The 22,641-nt window shown below is 32.4% G+C and overlaps 2 protein-coding genes across 2 annotated transcripts; both read right to left on the bottom strand.

Moving 5' to 3' along the window:
• Positions 1 to 4,441: 4,441 nt before the first annotated feature.
• LOC113771797 lies at positions 4,442 to 6,166 on the bottom strand. The gene has a single exon (XM_027316360.1). The coding sequence runs from the start codon at positions 6,164 to 6,166 to the stop codon at positions 4,442 to 4,444; it is 1,725 nt and encodes a 574-aa protein (XP_027172161.1).
• A 2,022-nt stretch (positions 6,167 to 8,188) lies between these two features.
• On the bottom strand, positions 8,189 to 9,922 carry LOC113771788. Its single transcript, XM_027316352.1, has one exon. The coding sequence runs from the start codon at positions 9,920 to 9,922 to the stop codon at positions 8,189 to 8,191; it is 1,734 nt and encodes a 577-aa protein (XP_027172153.1).
• Between the last annotated feature and the right edge of the window lie 12,719 nt (positions 9,923 to 22,641).

The following is a 22,641-nucleotide window of genomic DNA, read 5'->3' as shown; positions in this document are numbered from 1 at the left end:
GGCCTTAAAGCGCTCGTGCAGTTGAGCTAATTTAGGGATCATCCGGTAAAAGGGTATTGGAAAAAGGGAGTATTGGAATGCTTAGTACAAACTATAAAGGGTTGCGGCCAAGGGGACCGACCTAGCTATCTACACAATAATAAAGCGTCTCTGGAGTTAACTTGGTGTTAATTTTATCCATTAACTTTTAGTTAATTTGGTGTTAATTTTGTCCATTAATTCTTAATTATCAAGATAACTACCAATTGATATAGCTACTAAAATAACTATCAATTTATTAAACAAAATTTCATAAAAGTTAATTTATTCTTAAATTGCACACACATGGGTGTGGTGCCTCTTGCACTCCGTGGACGGAAAACACATCGCTTGTTGCCAAAATGGATTGAAAGTGGATGTAAAATGATTAAATAAATGCTCAATGCAAAAAATGATTTGTCCACCCTATATGGTGGAAGTTGCACTAATTTAATAAACTATCAATTTGTGGACAAGTTGAGTTTTGTGTTTTGATATTGTTAATTCTATTCCGGTCCATGATGTTATTGTTGATGGCAATGTAGTAACTAAGGGCCGTGCTAATTACTCGGATTTATCCCTTAATGCAAAAAGGTCATGTGGTTGGGCTTCTCAAATTTGGCAACTCCTTCTTGTTAACCAAAGATATCAACGATGGTTGGTTTGGATTGAGATATTTGAAGAAGCATTTGAAATTGCCTCAAATATCTCTACATTATTTGGATTATTTGAGAGGTATTCTAATTTGAGAGGCAATTGCATTGCTGGAAATTTCCAAAGGCTTAGGCAGGTTGGTCTAAACTCAACGCAGAAACGATTATCAACTGGGAAATTTTAACCAATTATGTTGTTGAGTGTAGTGCTTTTTTCCTATCAATAAATCTATCTATAGTTTTTGGAACAAAAAAAAAAGTATACACTATCACCGTTTAATTCATGACATGTATGTAAATGTTGAATTTTAAATTCAAATTTTGCATAGTTGTCATTCATCCAATACTGAAAGTGTACTGTCAATATAGGAAAGATTAATCAATTTACATATGCACTATATTTGTATGTTCTTTCTCTTGAGTAACCTTATATCATACTTCCTAGAAAATAAATTTCATATAATATGTGCATGCATCAAATTTCACGTGTCAAGTAATTTATTAACTAATGTTGGTGAGTGTCATGAGATCCATTCCTAATTTGATATTCTTAACTTAAATATGATTCATTTTTTGGCCATAAATATGATTTATACTTTATAGGGTTTTATCACTTTACCCCCTTAAACTATATCACTACTATCAGTTGACCCCTTAACGTTATCTTTTAGTCACTTTACCCCTATAAGTATTTCAACTCAACATGTTAAGAAATTTTGGACAAAAATACCCTTTTATTTTATAACATTACTACATTGTTATTATCATTTTATTCATTTAGATTATAGCGATACAATCACTTTAGTTCCTAACATTTTTTTCTAGACATTTTACCTCATCGTTAATCTAACTAGTATGGTCAAAAAATTTTAAATATATTTACCTTTTTTAATATATAATTAAAAATAAAAAAGTTGAAATGGTTATTCTTCTTTTTTTTTTTTACTTTAAGAGATCGAAAAACATAAAAATAAAGGGTTTTCTCAAAAAAAATTTCACATTTATTAATACTAGGAAAAGAAAAAGAGAAAGCAAAGAAGGAGACGAAAAGTTAGATTTTGCAAAAAAATAAAATAAAGAAAAGTTTAACATGATCGTATTACTTTAAGGTTGTCGAGATTAGAATTGGAATTTGGTGGTAAACAAAAAAGTGAAATAATTTTAAAATAATAAAAGTATTTAATTCTTTTTTATTTGTAATTTTTTTTTAAAAAAAAGAATTGAGCTCCCTCTCCCCCTCCCCCTCCCCTTCTCTATCTTTCTATTTTTTTCGATATTAATAAAATTGCCAAGAAGAAAGAAATTAATATTTTGACTTTTTTTATTGATACTAAAAGGGAGAAGAGTCATTTTAAATTTTTTATTATTTTTATTATACAAAGAGGAGGGTATTTTCTTCTAAAGTTTTTTAATTTGTTAAGTTGGTTTAATGGTAGGATAAATTGCCTAAAAAATAACTCTAGGGGGTAAATTGATAATGAGACTATATTTTATGGGGGTAAGTAATAATAATTTTAAGGGTTAAAAATGTCTTTTCACTTTAATTAACAAATTCTGTTAAATTTGACCGTTAATTTTGGAGGTAAAATGACTAAAAGATAACGTTAAGGGGGAAATTGATAGTAGCACCAAACGTTAAGGGGGTAAAGTGATAATAACCCTACTTTATATTATTGCAAAAGGAAGTCATACAGTTATCGTTAATATTAATTGTGCATTATATTCTTCAAACTAAATTAAATGCATTCTCGAGATTTTTGTCAATGTTTGATGCAGAGGAGAAATCCTTCATGAGATTTATACGAAGCAATTGTGTCATATGTCATAATAACTTCATTCTTTTTTTTTTTTTTTTACCCTCCCACCTCTCTCAACCCCCTTTCTTCCCTGATTGGCAAAGTATAAGATTCAAACCTAAACCTAATATGAAAAGAACTTTACGAGCTCCTGGCCATCGGGCCAACCTGGATGATTCTTTATTTATTTATTCAGATTATGTATATGACAGAAACAAATTGAAATTGGTTTAGGGATAAGTACATATAAAAAAAAAAAAGAAAATGAAAACATTGCAATTTTAATCCCTAGCATTTGTGAAAAGAAAATGACACAATTGAAATTTTAATCCCTAGAGTTTGTGACTTTCTTTCCTTTCTTGATGGACTCTATTTTGGTTTCGGATCAAAATAAAAAAATTAAGCCATTATTCAAATTATATTTTTGTCTGCTTGTTACAATTGCAATTTTAATAACTTGAGAATCCTCCAATCGCTTTCCCGGACATATAACTTTTAATTTTCCATTTTTCTTTGAGCAAGCATGTTTTGAAAAGGAATTAATGATTTAGTAAATTTTATATTGAGGTCTCAAGTTTCAAACTGGAGTTGCAATCAACAGGTTAATATCTTTAATTAATTCAGGTGACTAAAGAATCTTTTCAGAAATTCCGTTTGAGATAATAACTTGCCAAGACGAATATTCTAAAAACAAAAAAAAAACCATATTTTCATTTAATAGGACTTGAATGGATCTAGGAAAAAACAAGTGCCTAACAAGCTTCAATCTTTGCACCAATTCTTTTTTATGCTTCATCTCTTTCAAATAGTATGGTACAACTTGATCAAGTAAACTTGAGTAAAAAGCTTCTGTACCACAAAGATAGAATGTAGTTACTGCTGATCAAATAATCTGCAATTTTACTGGAACATATTATTTGCAGGGACCAAATATTCCTCCTGAAAAGTACAAAAACTAGAATGTTAGAAATCAATATGTAATTTTTCGTTTATCTTGAAATAAGATTCACGTAAATAATCCATTTGACTTATGTAAACTTGCTAACTTGACTTTCACTACATAAGCTTTCCTTGAGACATATATATATATATATATATATATATATATATATATATTTATATGTATGAATTAATCTTTTTTATACTGACAATGTATACACTATCAGCGTTAGATAATTGACAACTATGTAAAATTTGAATTTGAAATTCAACTTTAGAACACATGACAATTCTATAGGACAAATTTCACACTTTAGGATGTAAAATGTCAAATATCAAATTTGAGAGTACATATGTAGTTTAAAGGTGCAAAGTGGAATTTAGCCTCATATCAACAAGACATTGCAATATGTGGAGGTGTTAGGAATTAAACACCAACTCCTGAAAAACTCAAAACAAAATAAGACTATCTCACGATGGGACATGCGAGAGAGACTCCTGATCGGAGTCTTGAGTCTCCATCTTTTAAATGAAATTTGATACTCTCATCTTTTAAACTATTTCAACACAGCATTATAGATAATTCCGTCTAAAGTTGGAACCTGAAATATCTCCGAGCTCTTAGTGAATATTCCCGTTTGAAGCGCTATATTCATGAACCTTGTCGAATTAAATAAATATCAAGTTATTATCCGTATTATAGAGTTTTAACCTTGCACCTTTATCCTCTATTCTCCACACAAGGATAGACTTCTAACATCTGCTAATGTCTTTCTTGTACGTCACCAGCTAAATACAACAATGTCATGAAACATAAATCACATTCATTTGCAGCGTCTAAAGGCTGAGGGAAAAAAAGAGCATTAATACTCTAAGAACACAAAAGATAATCAATTAATTCCAGTGTCAGCCTTTGCTCTAATGTACTTAAAAAAAGACAAAAAAAAAAAGAGAGCAAAATTAATCAAATGAAAACTAAGGCCTAGCTGAGACTGAAGAACATGGAATTGATTTAGGGTAACTAAGCACCCAATGTTAGGAGCAAGAAGCATCTCCACTAGAATTTCCCAAGTCACTTGTATTTGCATCTTCTTCTTCTGCTGGTTCATTCAGATCAAATTGCAAACCTTTTCTGACCAATGGGCGAGGTTCTTCTGCTTCTGGAGATACAATTTGGCTTGATAAACCTTGCCAATGGCACCTCTTGTGACCCCCAAGTGCTTGACCGGAAGGGAAAGTTTTCTTGCAGAGTGTGCATTCATGAATATTTTCTGCAAACTTTGAAGCATCTACCCGTTTAATTTCATCATTTTCAGCAGCAGTTTGGGAGACAGGTTTAGCACGATTTTCGTGTCCAGAAGGAAACGGAGAAGATCCATTAGCAGTGTTCTGAACCGTTGCCTTGAACTTGTTGTGACTTGACCTATGACCCCCAAGAGCTTGGTGAGACGAGAAAGTCTTGTCACAAGTGCTGCACCTAAATTTTTCTGGGGTACTCTCCTCACCATCCAGGTTCTGATCTAGAGGGGTAAGTTCCCCTTCTGTTTCGGAATTCTTGGGTGTCGTCTTTGGCCCCCTTCTCTTGTTCTTGACCCCCACATTTCCCTTCTTACAATCATTATAGAAACAATGATTTTGCTGCCCAACTTCCATCTTATCCAATTCATGACCTGAGAAATAATTGCTCCTACCATGTATTTTACCTATTACTGTATCCCTGGATTGACTACTTGGTGATATTTCAACACCCGATTCAGGCTTCATTGGATCTTTTCTTTTACCTTTGTCCAATAGTCCATCGAGGGTTTCTTCAGAATCTGTGGCTATTTCACTAAATTGTCGTTTCTTCACAGGATAATCCCTTCTAACTCTAGCTGGATGGACTTGATCATCAACCCTTTTCTTCTTCAAGCCAGAAGCACCATTCCTAGCCTCCTTGATTTGACCTCTCCTGGTCGAGGAACCATCGTGTATGATCTGCTTATGAGCTAGGCTTATGAGCTGATCTACAGCATCAAGTATCTTCTGCTCTTCTTCCTGAGAATAAGTATCCAGAAGAACTCTAGGGCATTCACCGCCTCGCTTGCCCTTCACCGACCAGCTGCTCATAGACCCGGTTAAATCAACCACTTCTGCAACTGTGGAAATAGCTACGTTATCAGCCACCGCATCAACATGATAATCAGCGTGATTATCAGTCTCCAAGGACTCGTCTTCTTCCTCCTCCTCCTCCTCCTCATCATCATGAAGATTAGATAAACATTGAGGATGGTCATGAGGGATCTTTCCTTGTTCTTTAGGAGGCTCCATGCCCCTCCACTCCCTATCAGGATGGCATCTCATATGTCCAAACAAAGACTTCCTTGATGGAAAAACTTTTCCACAGATTGCGCAAATAGTTTCTCTTGCAGCAGCATCAGAACTAGATCCATCTCTCTTAAACTTGATGGACTTATTGAATTTTAGCTTCTTGAGGTTCTCTCTAGCCTGAACATGAGCACTGCTCATATGACCTCCAAGAGCCTTCCCAGAGCTAAAACCTTTGTTGCATTCATGGCAGAAGTGGCTCTTCTTAACAGGGCTGACTACCACCTCAGCCCCCTCTTCAGTTTCTTCGGCGCCTTTCGGAAATTTCAGCTTCACTAGCAGCTTTCCATCAATGGAAACAGGATTAGTCTTTGATTCATGATGATTATTCTTTCCCTCCACTGATCCAGATTGCTTTTCTTTTCCAAGATTACTGTTTTTATTTTCCTCCATCGGTGAAGATTAGCAGAAAGGGAGAAGAAAATCTTTAAAAGATACTGTAGATGATTATAGTGAGATCTTGGGAGCTATCTGTATATAAGCCAGAGGTAATAGTTTGAGAGTGACAGATCAGGGGCCACTTTGAGATAAACCCTAAAGAAAGACAAAAGGTACAGTGGTTTTAGAATGACAGAAGGGCACTGCCGCAATTAAAAGGTGAGTTTTGGCAAGCCTAAAATCAGAAAATAAAAATAAAAGAGATTCATTCGCAGTGCTTCTAACTTATCTAACATGGAAACGATAGGTGAGAAGGATGTAGCTAAATACGAACGCAGGAAGAAGGGAACTTGCTCGAAATTTTAGCTAGCATGTACACATTATAATACACACACATACATGTGTGTGTTTATATAGCTAAGTACGAACCGAGCAAGAGGGGAACCTGCTTGCATATTTAGCCAGCATGTACACATTCTAATACACAAACGTGTGTATATATACATATATACATATCCTATATATATGCATGCATATATACATATTCATATATATATATATATATATATATATATCTATATGCATATAATATGTGTGCATTTATGTCTGCATGTATTCTATGAGATGTTTTCACCTTTGGCAAATCTTGAAGCTTCCTACTCTCAATCCTTTTTTCATATAATTTTGAATTATTTTATGTAAAATAAATCTCTATAAACATTTTAAATGGATACTAAATACTTAGCATTCATTACTTCTTACAATTTATCTAAAATGTGATGATTCAATAAACTAGTAGACTACTTAAAATTAAAAATTTTGAAAAGCAGACAAGGAAAGATTCACTTGCCTGCTATTACAATAATGTTGATAATTCTGTAGAACGGATTTCATACTTTAGGATGTAAAGTGTCTAACTATCAAATTTAAACTTTAAGAACTAAAGTGAGATACATTTTATCCTTCAAGAGATAAATTATCTGAAATTAAAACTCAAGGACTGAAATGAGAGTGCCTATGTAGTTTAAAGGTGCAAAGTGGAATTTAGCCTAATATCAACACAACATTTCAATATGTGTTGGTGTTATGAATTAAACCCCAACTCCTGAGAAAACCCAAACAAAATAAGACTATCTAATGATGGGACATGCGAGAGAGATTCCTGATCGAAATTTTTAGTCTCCATCTTTTAAATGAAATTTGATACTCTCATGTATTAAAAAAGAAAGTGCTTGAGCTATTTCTACACTTTTTTTTTTCATTTTTAACTATTTCAACACAGCATTCTAGATAATTCCGTCTGATGTTGGAACCTGAAATATCTCTGAGTTATTAGTGAATATTCCCTTTTGAAGCGCAATATTCATGAATCTTTTAGAATTAAATAAGTATCAAGTTAATTATCTGTATTATAGAGTTTTAACCAAATTGCACCTTTATCCCCTTTTGTCCACACAAAAGTAGACTTCTAACATCTGCCAAAGTCTTTCTTGTACATCATCAATGACGGAGCTAAGAGGGGGCTGATAGGGGCCATATCCCCTCCTAAGTTTTGAAAATTTTAATTTATAGTGTGTAAATATATGCGTAAAACAAAGTTGACCCCCCAATTTTTTACAATTTTAGTTTTTATTATGAGAGTTTATATATATATGTATAATTAAAATTAATATTTGATTTTTTTAGATGTCATATATTTAAATGGATGGAAATTATTTTGAATATAGCATATTAAGAAAATTTTGGCCCCCTAGAAAAAAAAAAACCCTGGCTCCGTCACTAACATCACTAGATAAATACAACAATGTCATGAAACATAAATCACATTCATTTGCAGCGTCTAAAGGTTGAGGGAAAAAAAAACCTTTAATACACTAAGAACACAAAAGACAATCAATTAATTCCACTGCCAGCCATTGCTCTAATGTACTTAAAAAAAAGACCAAATAAAAGAGAGCAAAATTAATCAAATGAAAAATAAGGCCTAGCTGGGGCTGAAGAAAATGGAATTGATTTAGGGTAACTAAGCACCTAATGTTAGGAGCAAGAAGCGTATCCACTAGAATTTCCCAAGTCACTTGCATTTGCATCTTCTTCTTCTGCTGGCTCATTCAGATCAAATTGCAAACCTTTTCTGGCCAATGGGCGAGGTTCTTCTGCTTCTGGAGAAGCAACTTGGCTTGATAAACCTTGCCAATGGCACCTCTTGTGACCCCCAAGTGCTTGACCGGAAGGGAAAGTTTTCTTGCAGAGTGTGCATTCATGAATATTTTCTGGAAACTTTGAAGCCTCTACCCCTTTAATTTCATCATTTTCAACAGCAGTTTGGGAGACAGGATTAGCACGATTTTCGTGTCCAAAAGGAAACGGAGAAGATCCATCAGCAGTGTTCTGAACCGTTGCCTTGAACTTGTTGTGACTTGACCTATGACCCCCAAGAGCCTGGTGAGACGAGAAAGTCTTGTCACAAGTGCTGCACCTAAATTTTTCTGGGGTACTCTCTTCACCATCCAGCTTCTGATCTAGAGGGGTAAGTTCCCCTTCAGTTTCTGAATTCTTGGGTGTCATCTTTGGCCCCCTTCTCTTGTTCTTGACCCCCACATTACCCTTCTTACAATCATCATAGAAACAACGATTTTGCTTCTCAAGTTCCATCTTATCCAATTCATGAGCTGAGAAATGATTGCTCCTACCAGATATTTTACCTATTACAGTATGCCTGGATTGACTACTTGGTGATATTTCAACACTCGATTCAGGCTTCATTGGATTTTTTCTTTTACCTTTGTCCGATAGTCCATCAAGGGTTTCTTCAGAATCTGTGTCTATTTCACTAAATCGTCGTTTCTTCACAGGATAATCCCTTCTAACTCTAGCTGGATGGACTGGATCATCAACCCTTTTCTTCTTCAAGCCAGAAGCACTATTCCTACCCTCCTTGATTTGACCTCTCCTGGTCGACGAACCATCATGTTTGTTCTGCTTGTAAGCTAGGCTAATTAGCTGATCTACAGCATCCTGTATCTTCTGCTCTTCTTCCTCACAATAAGGATAAGTATCCAGAAGAACTCTAGGGCATTCGCGGCCTCGCTTGCCCTTCACCGACCAGCTGCTCAAAGACCTGGTTAAATCAACCACTTCTGCAACGGTGGAAATTGCTACGTTATCAGCCGCCACATGAACATGATAATCAGCCTGATTATCAGTCTCCAAGGACTCCTCTTCTTCTTCCTCCTCCTCCTCCTCATCATCATCATCAAGAATAGATAAAGATTGAGGATGTTCACGAGGGATCTTTCCTTGTTCTTTGGGAGGCTCCATGCCCCTCCACTCCCTATCAGGATGGCATCTCATATGTCCAAACAAAGACTTCCTTGATGGAAAATCTTTTCCACAGATTGAGCAAATAGTTTCTCTTGCAGCAGCATCAGAACTAGATCCATCTCTCTTAAACTTGACGGACATATTGAATTTTAGCTTCTTGAGGTTCTCCCTAGCCTGAACATGAGCACTGCTCATATGACCTCCAAGAGCCTTCCCAGAGCTAAAACCTTTGTTGCATTCATGGCAGAAGTGACTCTTCTTAACAGGGCTAACTACCACCTCAGCCCCCTCTTCAGTTTCTTCGGCGCCTTTCGGAAATTTCAGCTTCACTAGCAGCTTTCCATCCATGGAAACAGGATTAGTCTTTGATTCATGATGATTCTTCTCTTCCTCGACTAATCTGGATTGCTTTTCTTTTCCAAGATTACTGTTTTTATTTTCCTCCATCGTTGAAGATTAGCAGAAGGGGAGAAGAAAATCTTGAAAAGATATTGTAGATGTGTATATTGAGATCTTGGGTGCTATCTGTATATAAGCTAGAGGTAATAGTTTGAGAGTGACAGATCAGAGGCCACTTTGAGATAAACCCTAAAGAAAGACAAAAGGGACGGTAGTTTAAGAATGACAGAAGGGCACTGCCGCAATCAAAAGGTGAGTTTTGGCCAGCCTAATTTCAAAAAAAAAAAAAAAGACTAAAGAAAATAATTGGAAGTTGTGATTGGATAAAAAAGTACAAAAATAAGAAAATAAAAATAAAAGAGATTTAATCGCAGTGCTTCTTACTTATCTAACAAGGAAATTATAGGTGAGAAGGATACAGCTAGATACGAACCGAGGAAGAAGGGAACATGCTCGAAATTTTAGCTGTGGCCTGTACATATTCTAATACACGCATAGATATATATTTAACAAGGAAACTATAGGTGAGAAGGAAGTAGCTAAATACGAACCGAGGAAGAAGGGAACTTGCTCGAAATTTTAGCCAGCATGTACACATTCTAATACACATACGTGTATATATATATACATATATATACATATACATGTACACACACATATATATATGTATGTATATATGTATGTATATAATATGTGTGCATTTATGTATGTATGTATTATGAGAGATGTTTTCACCTATGGCAAATCTTGAAGCTTCCTACTCTCAATCCTTTTTTCTTACAATTTTGAATTTTTTTATATACAATAAATCTCTATAAACATTTTAAATGGATACTAAATACTTAGCACTCATTACTTCTTACAATTTACCTAAAATATGATGATTCCATAACCTAATAGACTACTTAAAATTGAAAATTTTTGAAAGCGGACAAGGAAAGATTTACTAATGAAATCCAAATGGGCCATATTTTTCAAAATAAATAAAGGAGATTAAAGAAACCCATTCAATCAGTTACCAAATAGAATAAAAACAACATATGATTAGCTTATTGTTGAACTAACTATGATTTATATCAAATAATCGTAACTTTAGTTCCTCTTTTTGCCTAACTTTTACAAATTAAAATCTATGCTAAAAGAAATTATGAAAATGAACTATAAAACATAATCTATAAGCTTTACCCTTGAAAAACCAATACATAAATTATTATGCCCATATCTATTTTCAAATCTAATTTTTTTCACTTTATTAATCTAGATATTGAGCATAAGGAAAATTATTCCTTTTTTGTTTTGCTATACACATATAAAACAAATCCAAAAATTTTAATATCTATATTAGAACTTAGATCTATTTCATTTTTTTTAGATCTACTAATGCAACCCAAATAGACTGCATATTCCATAATAAATAAGGGATTAATATTTATACATTGTCAATGTAAAGTTTTTTTTACACAAGCAAGTTTAAATGAATACCACATCATCACTGTTCAAATTTTAAATTCGCATTTTATCTATGTGTCATATATCTGTTAGTATAAAAATCTTTATATTGACAGTATATATAACACTGATCGAATAAATAAAGGAGATTTAAAAAATACATTTAATCTGTAGCATAATGAAATAGAACCAAAATGAAATTAGCTTACCTTTAAACCAAATATGGTTCGTACCAAATAAAAGTAGAACTTTAGTCTCTTTTTTAACCTAACCTTTATAAATTTGAATAATTATGAAGAAAAAATAAATGCCATTTCAATGCTAAAAGAAAATATGATAATGAACTGAAACTGAAATATAACGTGTGAGTTTTTCTTTCGCTTTTCTTTCTTACATTGTTGTTGTATATCATGTGCTCAAAATAATTTTGTTTCGGAATATGTCCAATATAATAATCTTATAACAAGGGTGATCTTTAAGGCGAATTAATTTTTTCTTGTATGAACATAAATGATGATTTCATCCTTGAATTTGTTCAAAAATGTCTCGAAAGTAATGCAGCGATTCAGGAACAGGATGAGTAATAATGGAGGTTAGGGAGAACGATTTATAATCGAGAAGGTGGTTAGGCTGTAGGATTGACGGGACGGGGTGAGAGAAGAGACTGGTAAGCATATGAGGATAGGTAGGAATATGAGACTCTTGAATAGGAAATGGAGGAGGTGGCGCTTGCAAGATAGATGAAGGATTACAAGGAGGGAGAAAAGTAGAGTTACAGTGTAAGAGGGGTAATAGATGGAGGCGAATATTAGTGGCGACAGAGAATGTTGGAGGTGATGCTACAAGTTAAGGGAAGTATGGTGGAAAGAAGGAAAGAGCAGTACGAAAAATGCAATTACAATATGGGATAGGCAACAGAGAGGGAAATAGAAGGAAAGGTCATGATGTGTGTCTGTATGTGTGAAGGGAAGGGGTGGTTAGGTGGGGATACAAAGTAAGGAGAATGGAAGGGAAGGTCATGATGTGTGAAAGGAAATTGTGTATTTTTAGTTTTTTTGTGGATTTTTTAGTTTATTTTGGGTGTTTTTGGAATTTTTTTATGAAAAATGTAGTCGTTGAAAAAAATGATTTCTTTTTTTTTCTACTATTCATAGATATTTTAAGAATATATTGGATATTTAGGGTACAACAAGGTATTTTTCAATAATAAGAGAAACAACATGAAATTGTAAAAATCAGTTGAAAACAATTTCTAGTTTTTTTTTCCATTGATTAGTGTAGCCACTGCCGACCTTCCATTTGTGGAGATGTTTTTTCATGCTTTTATTTATAAAAACATATTTAGTGTACAAATTGACTCAAAAATTAACACCACTTTGAACTTTTTGGACTTTTACAAATAAATTGTTACAAAACTATATTATTCTTTTAGTCAAAATATAAATCCGTATATAGCATGGGTCAAAATACTAGTTTAAATATATAGACATTGATGCGTTAGTCTATATATGTTATATACTTATTTCAATGTCTAGTTGGTGTGTTTGTCTACATATGTTATATATTTATTTCAATGTGCACCATTGCACTATACTTTATATTTGAAATAGTTAAATAAGTCAAGGAAGAAGACAGATAAAAAAAATAATCTGTAAAATGGGCACAATAAAAGGATTCCTCACGAGTGAGCTATAAAATCTTTGTAAAAGGAGGGATGAATTGACTGAATAATGTTCAAGAATGATGATATGAATTGTTTTTGTTTCGGGATTCTAGTTTCAATTTTTATAAGTAAGTTACCATTCTTCTTCTGGTCTCACCTATCTTGAGTCTTAGGTGCAATTAATTGTAAAGATCTTTTATTATCTTTCCTTATTACTTACCATTTTTATTCATTTAGTTTGGAAAATTGTAAGTTTAAATAAGAACTATGTATTTTCTGGAATTGGATATGGTGTTATTTTCAGAAGATTTTCTTTTTTTTTAGGGCTTTTTGTTTTAGAATTTTCATAAATACTTGATTTTCCTTCCAAATTGTTCTTTAGTCATCAGAATAATATGAACTATCCAAAAAACGAAATATTGATTCCGTGTATAACAATGCATTGCATACTTGTCAGAATAATATGAACCATCCAAAAAAGAGATATCGATTCCGTATATAATAATGTATTGAATTGCAGAAGTTTAAATCTTGACCTTATCGATTGTATAACTAGAAACGTCCCACTCTTTCCCATTATGATTTCCTTCTTTTACTTTCAAAACTTGAACTAGCAATAAATTACGTACCTCAAAGATTACTTAAGGTTAATGTACATGTACATTAATTGTTTCTCAAAGTACGATGCTTAAGCTTGGTTTACAAATACGAGTTTTGCAAAATTATGTTTGGGTGTAAATTTAGAGAGGATTAATGCGATTACAGACTGAAGGTTTTGGAACTCTAAGGATGTTGTTTTACTACAAATCCAAATATAATTCAGGGAAAATGCTTTGGTAACGATAAGTTACCATGTCTTGTCAATATTTTACATTAAAATACTTGTGGCGCTGGTCATTAGTGGACCTCGCACCATATATGGGCACTTTTAGGGACGCTTCTACTACTGTTGATTCAGGTTTCCGGTATTTAAAAACTTGAAATGTAATACAAAATGAAAATGTGGTAAGTCTAGCTATGATTGTGATAAAAATTACTTCTTCAATACCAAAATTTTACCATTTTTACATTGAAACTTACCAGTTCTTCACATAATTTTACCAAAAATCCCATGAAATCTCCTCCTAAACCATCATTACAAAACTTTTTTAAAAAAATGTCCAGAAGCCCCGCACCATCCCCTAAACCCCCAGTTTCTAACGTCGTTCCACCTCTTGTCCAGTCGTTATCTCTAATTCCCTAAACCCTTTCAATGACTGCTAGAGATGGAGATTGTGCCCACAACTTATCTTCACTGTAAAATGTCCAGATACCAAGGGACCGACAACCCATTTTCCAAGTTCCAAGTTGCCTCTGATCGGGATTTGCGAATGAATTGATTCACAAAGCTTGATTAATTTTGCATCTCTTTATTTCTAATTTTTTTCATATTATCAGTTTCACAATTTTTATAAAAAAAATTTTGTCTCAGAAGTTGAATGAAAGCTTTCACCAAATGCGGGGGACAATAAATGAGTGTTTATATATTCACATGATAAATTAATGAACTAAGTTTCTGATTTTGTAAATCAATGAACATTTTGCCAGGCTAGTTAGAGCAAAACCCCTGATAAACCCTATCAAGCTTTTCTCCGCGTAATTCTCATTTTTTAGTCTAAGACCCGACCCTTTTACCTATCCAAAGAGGCCCAGTTCTCACATTTAATTCTCAATTAATCGTACGAGACCCGACCCATCTGACATTTACTTGAAAAACAGTAACATTAGATTACTATAGCTAGGGTAAATTGTGCTATGAAAATAGTAAGTTTGAATATTGATTTGGTCAGCATTAGTTTTGTCAAATTTACTACTTAATAGTACAAACTTGCTATTTTATGTGAAACTTACACAAAGTTGAATTGGTAAATTTAATTACAATAATAGTAAGTTTTGAAAGACAAATGGTAAGTCTTATTAATAAAAAAGGTATTTTTTACAAGTGTTTAAAATTTACTACTTCATTGCACAAACTTACCAATATATTCGTGAAACTTACTTAAAGCTAGTTTAGTAAATTCTTTATAATTATAGTAAGTTTTGGAAGATAAACAGAAAGTTTGTGCATTGAAAAGGTAACTTATATGGATGACTAAAACTTACTACTTTATTGTCCATACTTACCATTTTACTTGAAAAACTTACATACAGCTAGATTAGTAAGTTTACTGAGGTCAATAGTAAGTTTTGTCAGATAAATGGTAAATTTGGCTAATAAAAAGGTAATTTTTGAAATTTACTTTTTTATTGCACAAACTTACTATTTTACTTGAAAAACTTACATACAACTAAACTAGTAAGTTTAGTCAAAATAATAGTAAGTTTTGTTAGATAAATAGTAAGTTTTACTAATAAAAATGTAACTCTTGAAATTTGCTACTTTATTGAACAGACTTACTAATTTACCTTGGAAACTTACCTATTGCCAAAGTGAGTAAGTTTGACAAAAAAAAAATATAGTAAATTTCATTACATAAATGGTAATATTCAATATTAAAAAACTAAATTTTATTGAGTACTTAAAACTTACCATTTTGCAAGACAATCTTACTGATTTATTTAGAAAAGTTACATGTACCATTAGATGAATTATTTAATTCATAAAAAAATGGACGCAAAAGGCTGTCAACTGTCACAAAAGGAAAGAAAACCAGATTTTATTTTTTATTTTTTTTTGCTCAAGGAAAACCGGATATTCATGTCAATTGCTATTATTTTATATTAAGTCACCTAGTGGCATCGGTACTGCAGCACTATCCTTATAATTCAGTAGAGAACCTGCAAACGATGATAAAGATTGGTCTTTAGTGGTAAAGCAATTCTTCCCTATAATCATTTGCCAAGTTCAATACATTGTGCAATAATTCGAGTACCCATTACCATTTGCCTCAATGTACCTAAACCAATTCTCCACTTTAATACATTGAAAATCAAACTGCACTAATACGAGAAATAACAAATTGAATAGATTCCAGCTAAATACATTGAAAATCATAGTACAATAATACAAGAAATAACAAATTGAATGGATTGTTTTGTTGCCAACGAGACATTGACTTGCTGGTAAAATAACTAAAATTGAAGGTCTAAAAATTAGAAGTTTTAGGTTGAAATCTCAAATTTGTTCTAATATGATGAATAACATACATATATAGCTTTTTTTATTAAAAAAAAAAAACCAATAAGGCCTCAACAGAACAATGTTAAACAACCAAAGTTACAGCCTTAATGTTTAGAGATTCTAGGTTCAAATCTCAAAATGTATGTTTAGTTTCACTCTAGTTTAGTGTTTACATCAACCATTTCTTGGTAAGTAGTACCAAAAAAATAGAGGCCCCAAATGTAAATCTCAAAGTTGCCAATTAAGCTAATTATACATGTATAGAAGTGATGTTTTTTGTAATCTATTTTTTTTAGTTAAAAGCCTCAAACATTTAATTTCACCCTATATTAAAAGTTGCTAGGCGTAGGAGCAAAAGTTATGTATTATCTGAATCTTCCCCTTAGAAAGCTCATCAATATCGAACTCAACACTTGGTGAATTGACTACTGAGCTCCCTTAGGAGATGCACTTGGGTCGATGAACCATATGAGAGACGCACTTGGGTCGATGAACCTTATGAAATTTACTCTTAAAAATCGAATTCACACCTGAGCTTCTTTAGGAGATGCACTTGGGTCGATGGACCTTATGAGATTTACTCCTAGGCTCGATGAATGAACCTTAAGAGATTTACTTCTAAGCTTGTTTAGGAGATGCACCTGGCTTGATGATTGGCTTGTTTGACTGTTGAACTTCTTTAGGAGATACACTTGCCTTGATGAACGGCTTGACTATTGAGCTTCTTCAGGAGATGCGTTAACCAAGATCAGAGATACACTTGGTTTTGATGAATGGAATTATGAGTAGTGAGGGAAATTACAAGAGAAATCGGCAGTTCAGATGCATGTTTTTTTAACAAAATTTGAGGTATGTGATTATTTGATGGAATGAGTTTCTAAGGTAATAAGATGCATGTTTTTAACAAATGTGAGGCATCTAATTAAAGTTTTTAACAAATCTGAACAAATCATCTGATTAAAGTGATTAGAGAGAACTTGCACAACTTCTTTTTAGTAAAATTTACTGTCATCACTAAATATTTTTCCTAGCTTTCATACAAAACTTTAAACACAAAACGTCCTACGTTTTTCAATCAAAACGTATGACTAGATTAGATGTGAGGTAAAATCTTCCTCCATCATTGGCCATTGCTATCTTTGTCAAGTAGAAAAGCAAAATGTTACAGAAACGTGAAAAGCAAAATGTTACAGAAATGGGTTTCTGTAACTTCTCTCTGTACTGCTAATTTAGTTTTATGGACTCCAAATCAAAGACAACTAATGAAATCTGGACGGTAAAGGAATGTAACTAATAGTTCCGGTTCCAATAACTCAAAACTATTTTTTTCTTTGGATAAATCAAGCAGTGGTTCTTTAATCAGAATTTCTTCAACTCTAGTTTACATGAAGAAGAAGACTGCAAGTTTTGGTTTTGAGTAAACTTATCAACTGATTATTATCGGTTTGTTTGAGTTTGGGTTATCAAAAAATTAGAGACACGTGACTGCTGTATAAAGAAGGTACAGAGGGATAGAGACTAATTTGGGGACAGAAGATTCGAAGCCTCTTTAAACAAGTTTGAAACCAACTTGAATTTTGGGGTTGCAAGTGAACTCTGGCTTGTGAGCAATTATATAACACAGCAAAGTTCACGTGAAAAATATACATTAGCAAACATGTTGAGTTTAGAGGAAAGAGCAAACCACATTCGAATGAGAATTAGATACCAAGGTGCTAACTTGATTTCGGACAGGTGGATCAACTGCAAAGTTTATTCAGCAGTAGAGCTAAACATTGTAAGTTCATCCAGGAGCCACATTGAATTTGGATAGACAGATCAACTGAAAAGTTTATTCAGCATTAAAGCTAGATATTGTAAATTGATATACAAGCAGAAACACCACTATTTGTGTTACCTAAATCATGGTCCAGCAACTCAAGAACTCACTTAAATCAACCACTTCTGTGTACATAGTCGCTGCCGCTAAATCTACCAGATTATCAATCTCCAAATACTCATTATCATCATCATTATCATGATCAGCATCATCATCAGATACAATCTCCTGGAGTTGATTAGAAGGTTCTATCTGCTTAGGATCTTCCTTTCCTTCCTTCTGAGACCACTCTAATTTAGAAAGGCATTTCATGTGGTAAGAAGACTTAAATAATGGAAAATCTTCCCCACAAACTCAACAAACAATATTCCTAGAATTTGTTGCAACGTCGTCAGAAGTTGATCCATCTCTTTTGCTTTCAATGAATGTATCATCACATAAAGATGCTGATTGATTGGAAGTCGCCGTGCCTTCCAATTCCCGGTTAGGAAGGCACTTCATGTTACAAAACAAAGACTTAACTCATGGAAGTTCTTTCCCACAAACTGAACTGTTAAATCTCCAAGGACTTTGTCGATCAAAATTAGAAGTAGATCCACCCCTTTTCAATTTGATGCATTTATCATTCGATATAGATGGAGAAAAATCACAAGTCTCCTGGGGTGACTTAGGAGGCTGTATGGCTCTCCAATCCCTCGTAGGAGGGCATACCATGTGGTATAACAAGGACTTCATCAACGGAAAATCCTTCCCACAAATTAAACAAAAATTTGTGCAATTTTGCTTCTAACTGGATCATAACCAAATCCATCTCTTTTGAACTTGTTAAGATTATTGAGTTTTAGCTTCTTGGGATGATCTCCAGCCTGAACATGTCCTTCGTTGTATCTATATCTATATTTATGTACCATTTACTAGTTGATATGTTCTAGAAGCTATGTTTTCAAACTTGGAACGGGTATCGACTCGACCAAACTCAGGGGTCAGGGATCAATAGGTTCGATCAATGATCGAACCAAATAATGTCATCATGATATCATAAATATATATTTAATATATAAAACCTGAAATACCATAACAAATATATACATTTTGGTGTTTTTCTTTTTCTTACACATTTCTTACCTATCATACCCATGAAGTATAACCAACTTTGAAAACTTAAATACATACAATCCAGCCAATAACTTCACAAATGAAGAACAACAACCTCCAAATCCATCCAAACTAACAAACTAAACTGCATAGAAATCTAATACATATGAAAAGTACACCTCTTTATGTATAATAATCAACTCCCTCAAGTTGAAATACTGTAATAACTTGTTTCAATCTAAAACTTCGAGGCAGCATCATCATCTGAAAGAACAAAAATAGAACAAATTGAAGTATAATAAGTTTAGTTTAGTTGAAAACATAACAAAGTATTTATTTAGATATTCACACATATTAAGTTTCTATACATTGAGTTATTCAAAAATTTTCTAGGCCCAATATATACATTTTAGTTCTTTTTCTTAGAATTCATATGTCACAAATTATTGCAAAATATAATCTCTGGCAAGTTCTTACTTCTTACATGCGAAGCTTAATCTGAAATAGGAATGCCAAAAATGAAAAAACACTAATACAAAACTTGATTCCCAGATAGTAGTATCAATTAGTACTATTCTGGTTCTTATATTAAAGCACTTTTTAATCTACTACTGTATGAAAACAAACAATATGAGTGCACAGAGGACTTTGCAAAGGATTTCGAAGGTCATGGAAGTGATTAACTAAATTTTCACCTAGAGATAGCTGTTTGTTGAAGATAAGTCATCTCATATATTAACGCACTTTTTTAACTATTACTGGTACCATCTTTCAAACGTTAGGCCTATGTTACTGTGGAATCATTCCACACATCGAAGTGCTTAGTCAAACATCAATTTGGTGTCCTTTTCACAGACAATCCCCAAGAGCAAAGCAGATGCCAATTAACACTTTTATACTTGCAATAAATAAAAATTTAAAAAAAAAAGAACAAATGAAGAGAAAGAAACTTACCTTAGCGAGATGAAGTCACCCGCGTCAGTATTTAGGGAGATGAGGCTACCGCCATGCCTCTGAGGAGGGAGGAGGCAAAGTGGGAGAGGAGGAAGAAGGGAAGTGGGGTGCGACTTTTGGTGGTGACGCTTGAGTGCGAATACGACAGGAATTAGGGCTTGGTCAGTAGGCAAGTCAAGCAAAACGAGAAATACGAAACCCAGTTTTTGAGTAGAAGATTTTCAATAATATGGCATGTGTCATTTTTCAAGATTTTTTAATTATTTATTCTTTAATAGTTCAATTAATGTTATCTAATGATGATTAATGTTATCTAATGCTTATCTATTAGTTTAGTTCAAATGTTTAGCTGGGCAAAACTAACTTAATAACAAAAAACTAAGTAAAAATTCTTTACTTTAACGATTCCAATATGTAGTAAAAGTCATAGTTAAATCAAATTATCAATAAGCCTCCCAAATCTAGATGTTCTAGAAGTTTTTTAATAGTAACAGTTTAGCATGTGTTTTATAATCTTTTTTGAATGCTCCAAAAATTTCAAACTCGTCACTTAAAGGTCTCCAATGCCAAGCATGTTATGCTATATAAGGCTAACATGTCCAATTTATAATTCAATTGTCTAAATTCTAATCTAACAATTTTTAGTATCTGAATTCTGCCAATTAAAGTCTATCCAAACTTTGTTACAGTATTATGTTCTATTTAAATAGTACAATGGATAGATTTAATAGTTAACACTCATTTGTATATATTTCAAATACCACTACCAAATCTAATCTACTTGCAAAATTAACAAATACTAGTAGGTTGGGCACACGCTATGTGTGTGCATACTTTAGAAAAAAGAAAATAATATAAAAAATATGGAATAAAAAATTAGGTTCCGTTTGATAAAGATGAATCTGAATTCTGAAGTCTGAATTCTGAATTCTGAATTCTGAAATCTGAATACTGAAATAATTAATTTACTGAATTTTAATCACTAAAAAGAAATATATGAATGTCTGAATTTTAATGTGGAATCTATTTATACTGTTTGATAAACATTTATAACTGAATACTTAATAAGTTAAATTTAACAATTTTGCCCTTATATCTTTTCATCCAAAAAAGAAATAGAACCTATGATTTAATTAGCTTAAAATTTTTAGGTATAAAAATGACAATATTTATTTTTAAATCAAATTAATATAAAAGATGAATATATTATATGATGAGTATGGAGAATATGTGAAAGTCATTAAAAAGGCAGAAAAGAGAAATAGAAAATCATTAGATAGAGAATATTAAGTTGTTTAATTAGATAAGATAAGATTTGGTAGATAAAATAAAATAGTTGAAGTAATTCTATTGATTCTTATCAGAATTAAGCATTCAGTTAGGATTCTTGTGCTGAAAATAATACATACAAGTTCATCACTACTTAACAAATTCAGCAAATAGATTTTCATTTATCAAACACTCAAAACATCTGAATGTGTGAAAAAGTTCAGATTCAGCACTTTTTTATGTTATCAAACAGACCCTTAATTAGTTAGAGAGATTTTTGAGAGGTGATGCAATATTCATTAATGGACTAGTTAATCAGTTAATCAGAAAGTGTAGTGATAGCTATGTAATGGTAGTTATGTAAGAGTGGGAGGTTTTCTAAATAAGATGTGAATAGATGGTAAATGTTGGAAGGGTAAATGTTAACACTTTTTGTTAACACCAAACCCCTGCTCACGCTTTATTATATAGTAAGATAGTAAGGCAATCTATTTCCAAATTCAACAAAGTTGCTAAATTTTATCCAAATTTTATTACTTTAAATGCTAAGTTAAGTTCAAACAATTGGTTGAGCTCTTCCCTTTCTCGATTTCTCTATTTAACTAATTTATCATCTTTTTCTTTTCACTTCCTATCCATAACTCAAGGACAACTATGGTAAGTTTTATTATATTAACACTTATGCATAAATTTATTTTTTTTCTTTTTTTTTGTTATAGACATTTTCTATCTATTACTTGATGCACAATATTTAACAATTATATATTTCAATACAACTTTTATTCACATATTCAAAATGACCAAAAAAAAGCCTTCAATATTCTTTTTTGTGTTTTTTTATATTCATCTTTTATGGGTGATTGGGTATTCAAATGCCTTTTAAAGATAAGATAAAGTAATTTTAGCACTACGTTTAGGTACGCGTCCATATACATTACTATCAATGTTTTTCTTTTGTATTTTTAAGTTTAAGAAAAACTTCCATATTCCATTTATTTCTTTTTTCAAAGTCCATACATATTTCAAAGAAGTTATAACATCATAAGATTAAGGTACAATCATTAGTATTTTAAGTATGAATTTTGAGATGTTAATTATTTTTCATAACTTAATTGTGCCATAGTCATTTAAGAGTATCATATAGTGAAAATTTAAAATATGTTGTTTCTTTTTCTTTTGGTAAATTTGTAAGGTTGTATTTTTTGATGCTATAATAATGGGCAGCTTTAGTTTTGGTTGAAGAAAGTGAAGAATGATAATTTCTTTGTGAGTTCAAGCTATGAAAAAAGAAAATATTATTCAATGGATATTAAAGTTAAGCATGATTTGCAAAGGATACTATCAGATTATGGGGCGAG

Source organism: Coffea eugenioides, chromosome 1 (assembly GCF_003713205.1).
Source record: "Coffea eugenioides isolate CCC68of chromosome 1, Ceug_1.0, whole genome shotgun sequence".
NCBI classification, from domain to species: Eukaryota; Viridiplantae; Streptophyta; class Magnoliopsida; order Gentianales; family Rubiaceae; genus Coffea; species Coffea eugenioides.
This window is presented reverse-complemented; position numbering and strand designations above follow the sequence as displayed.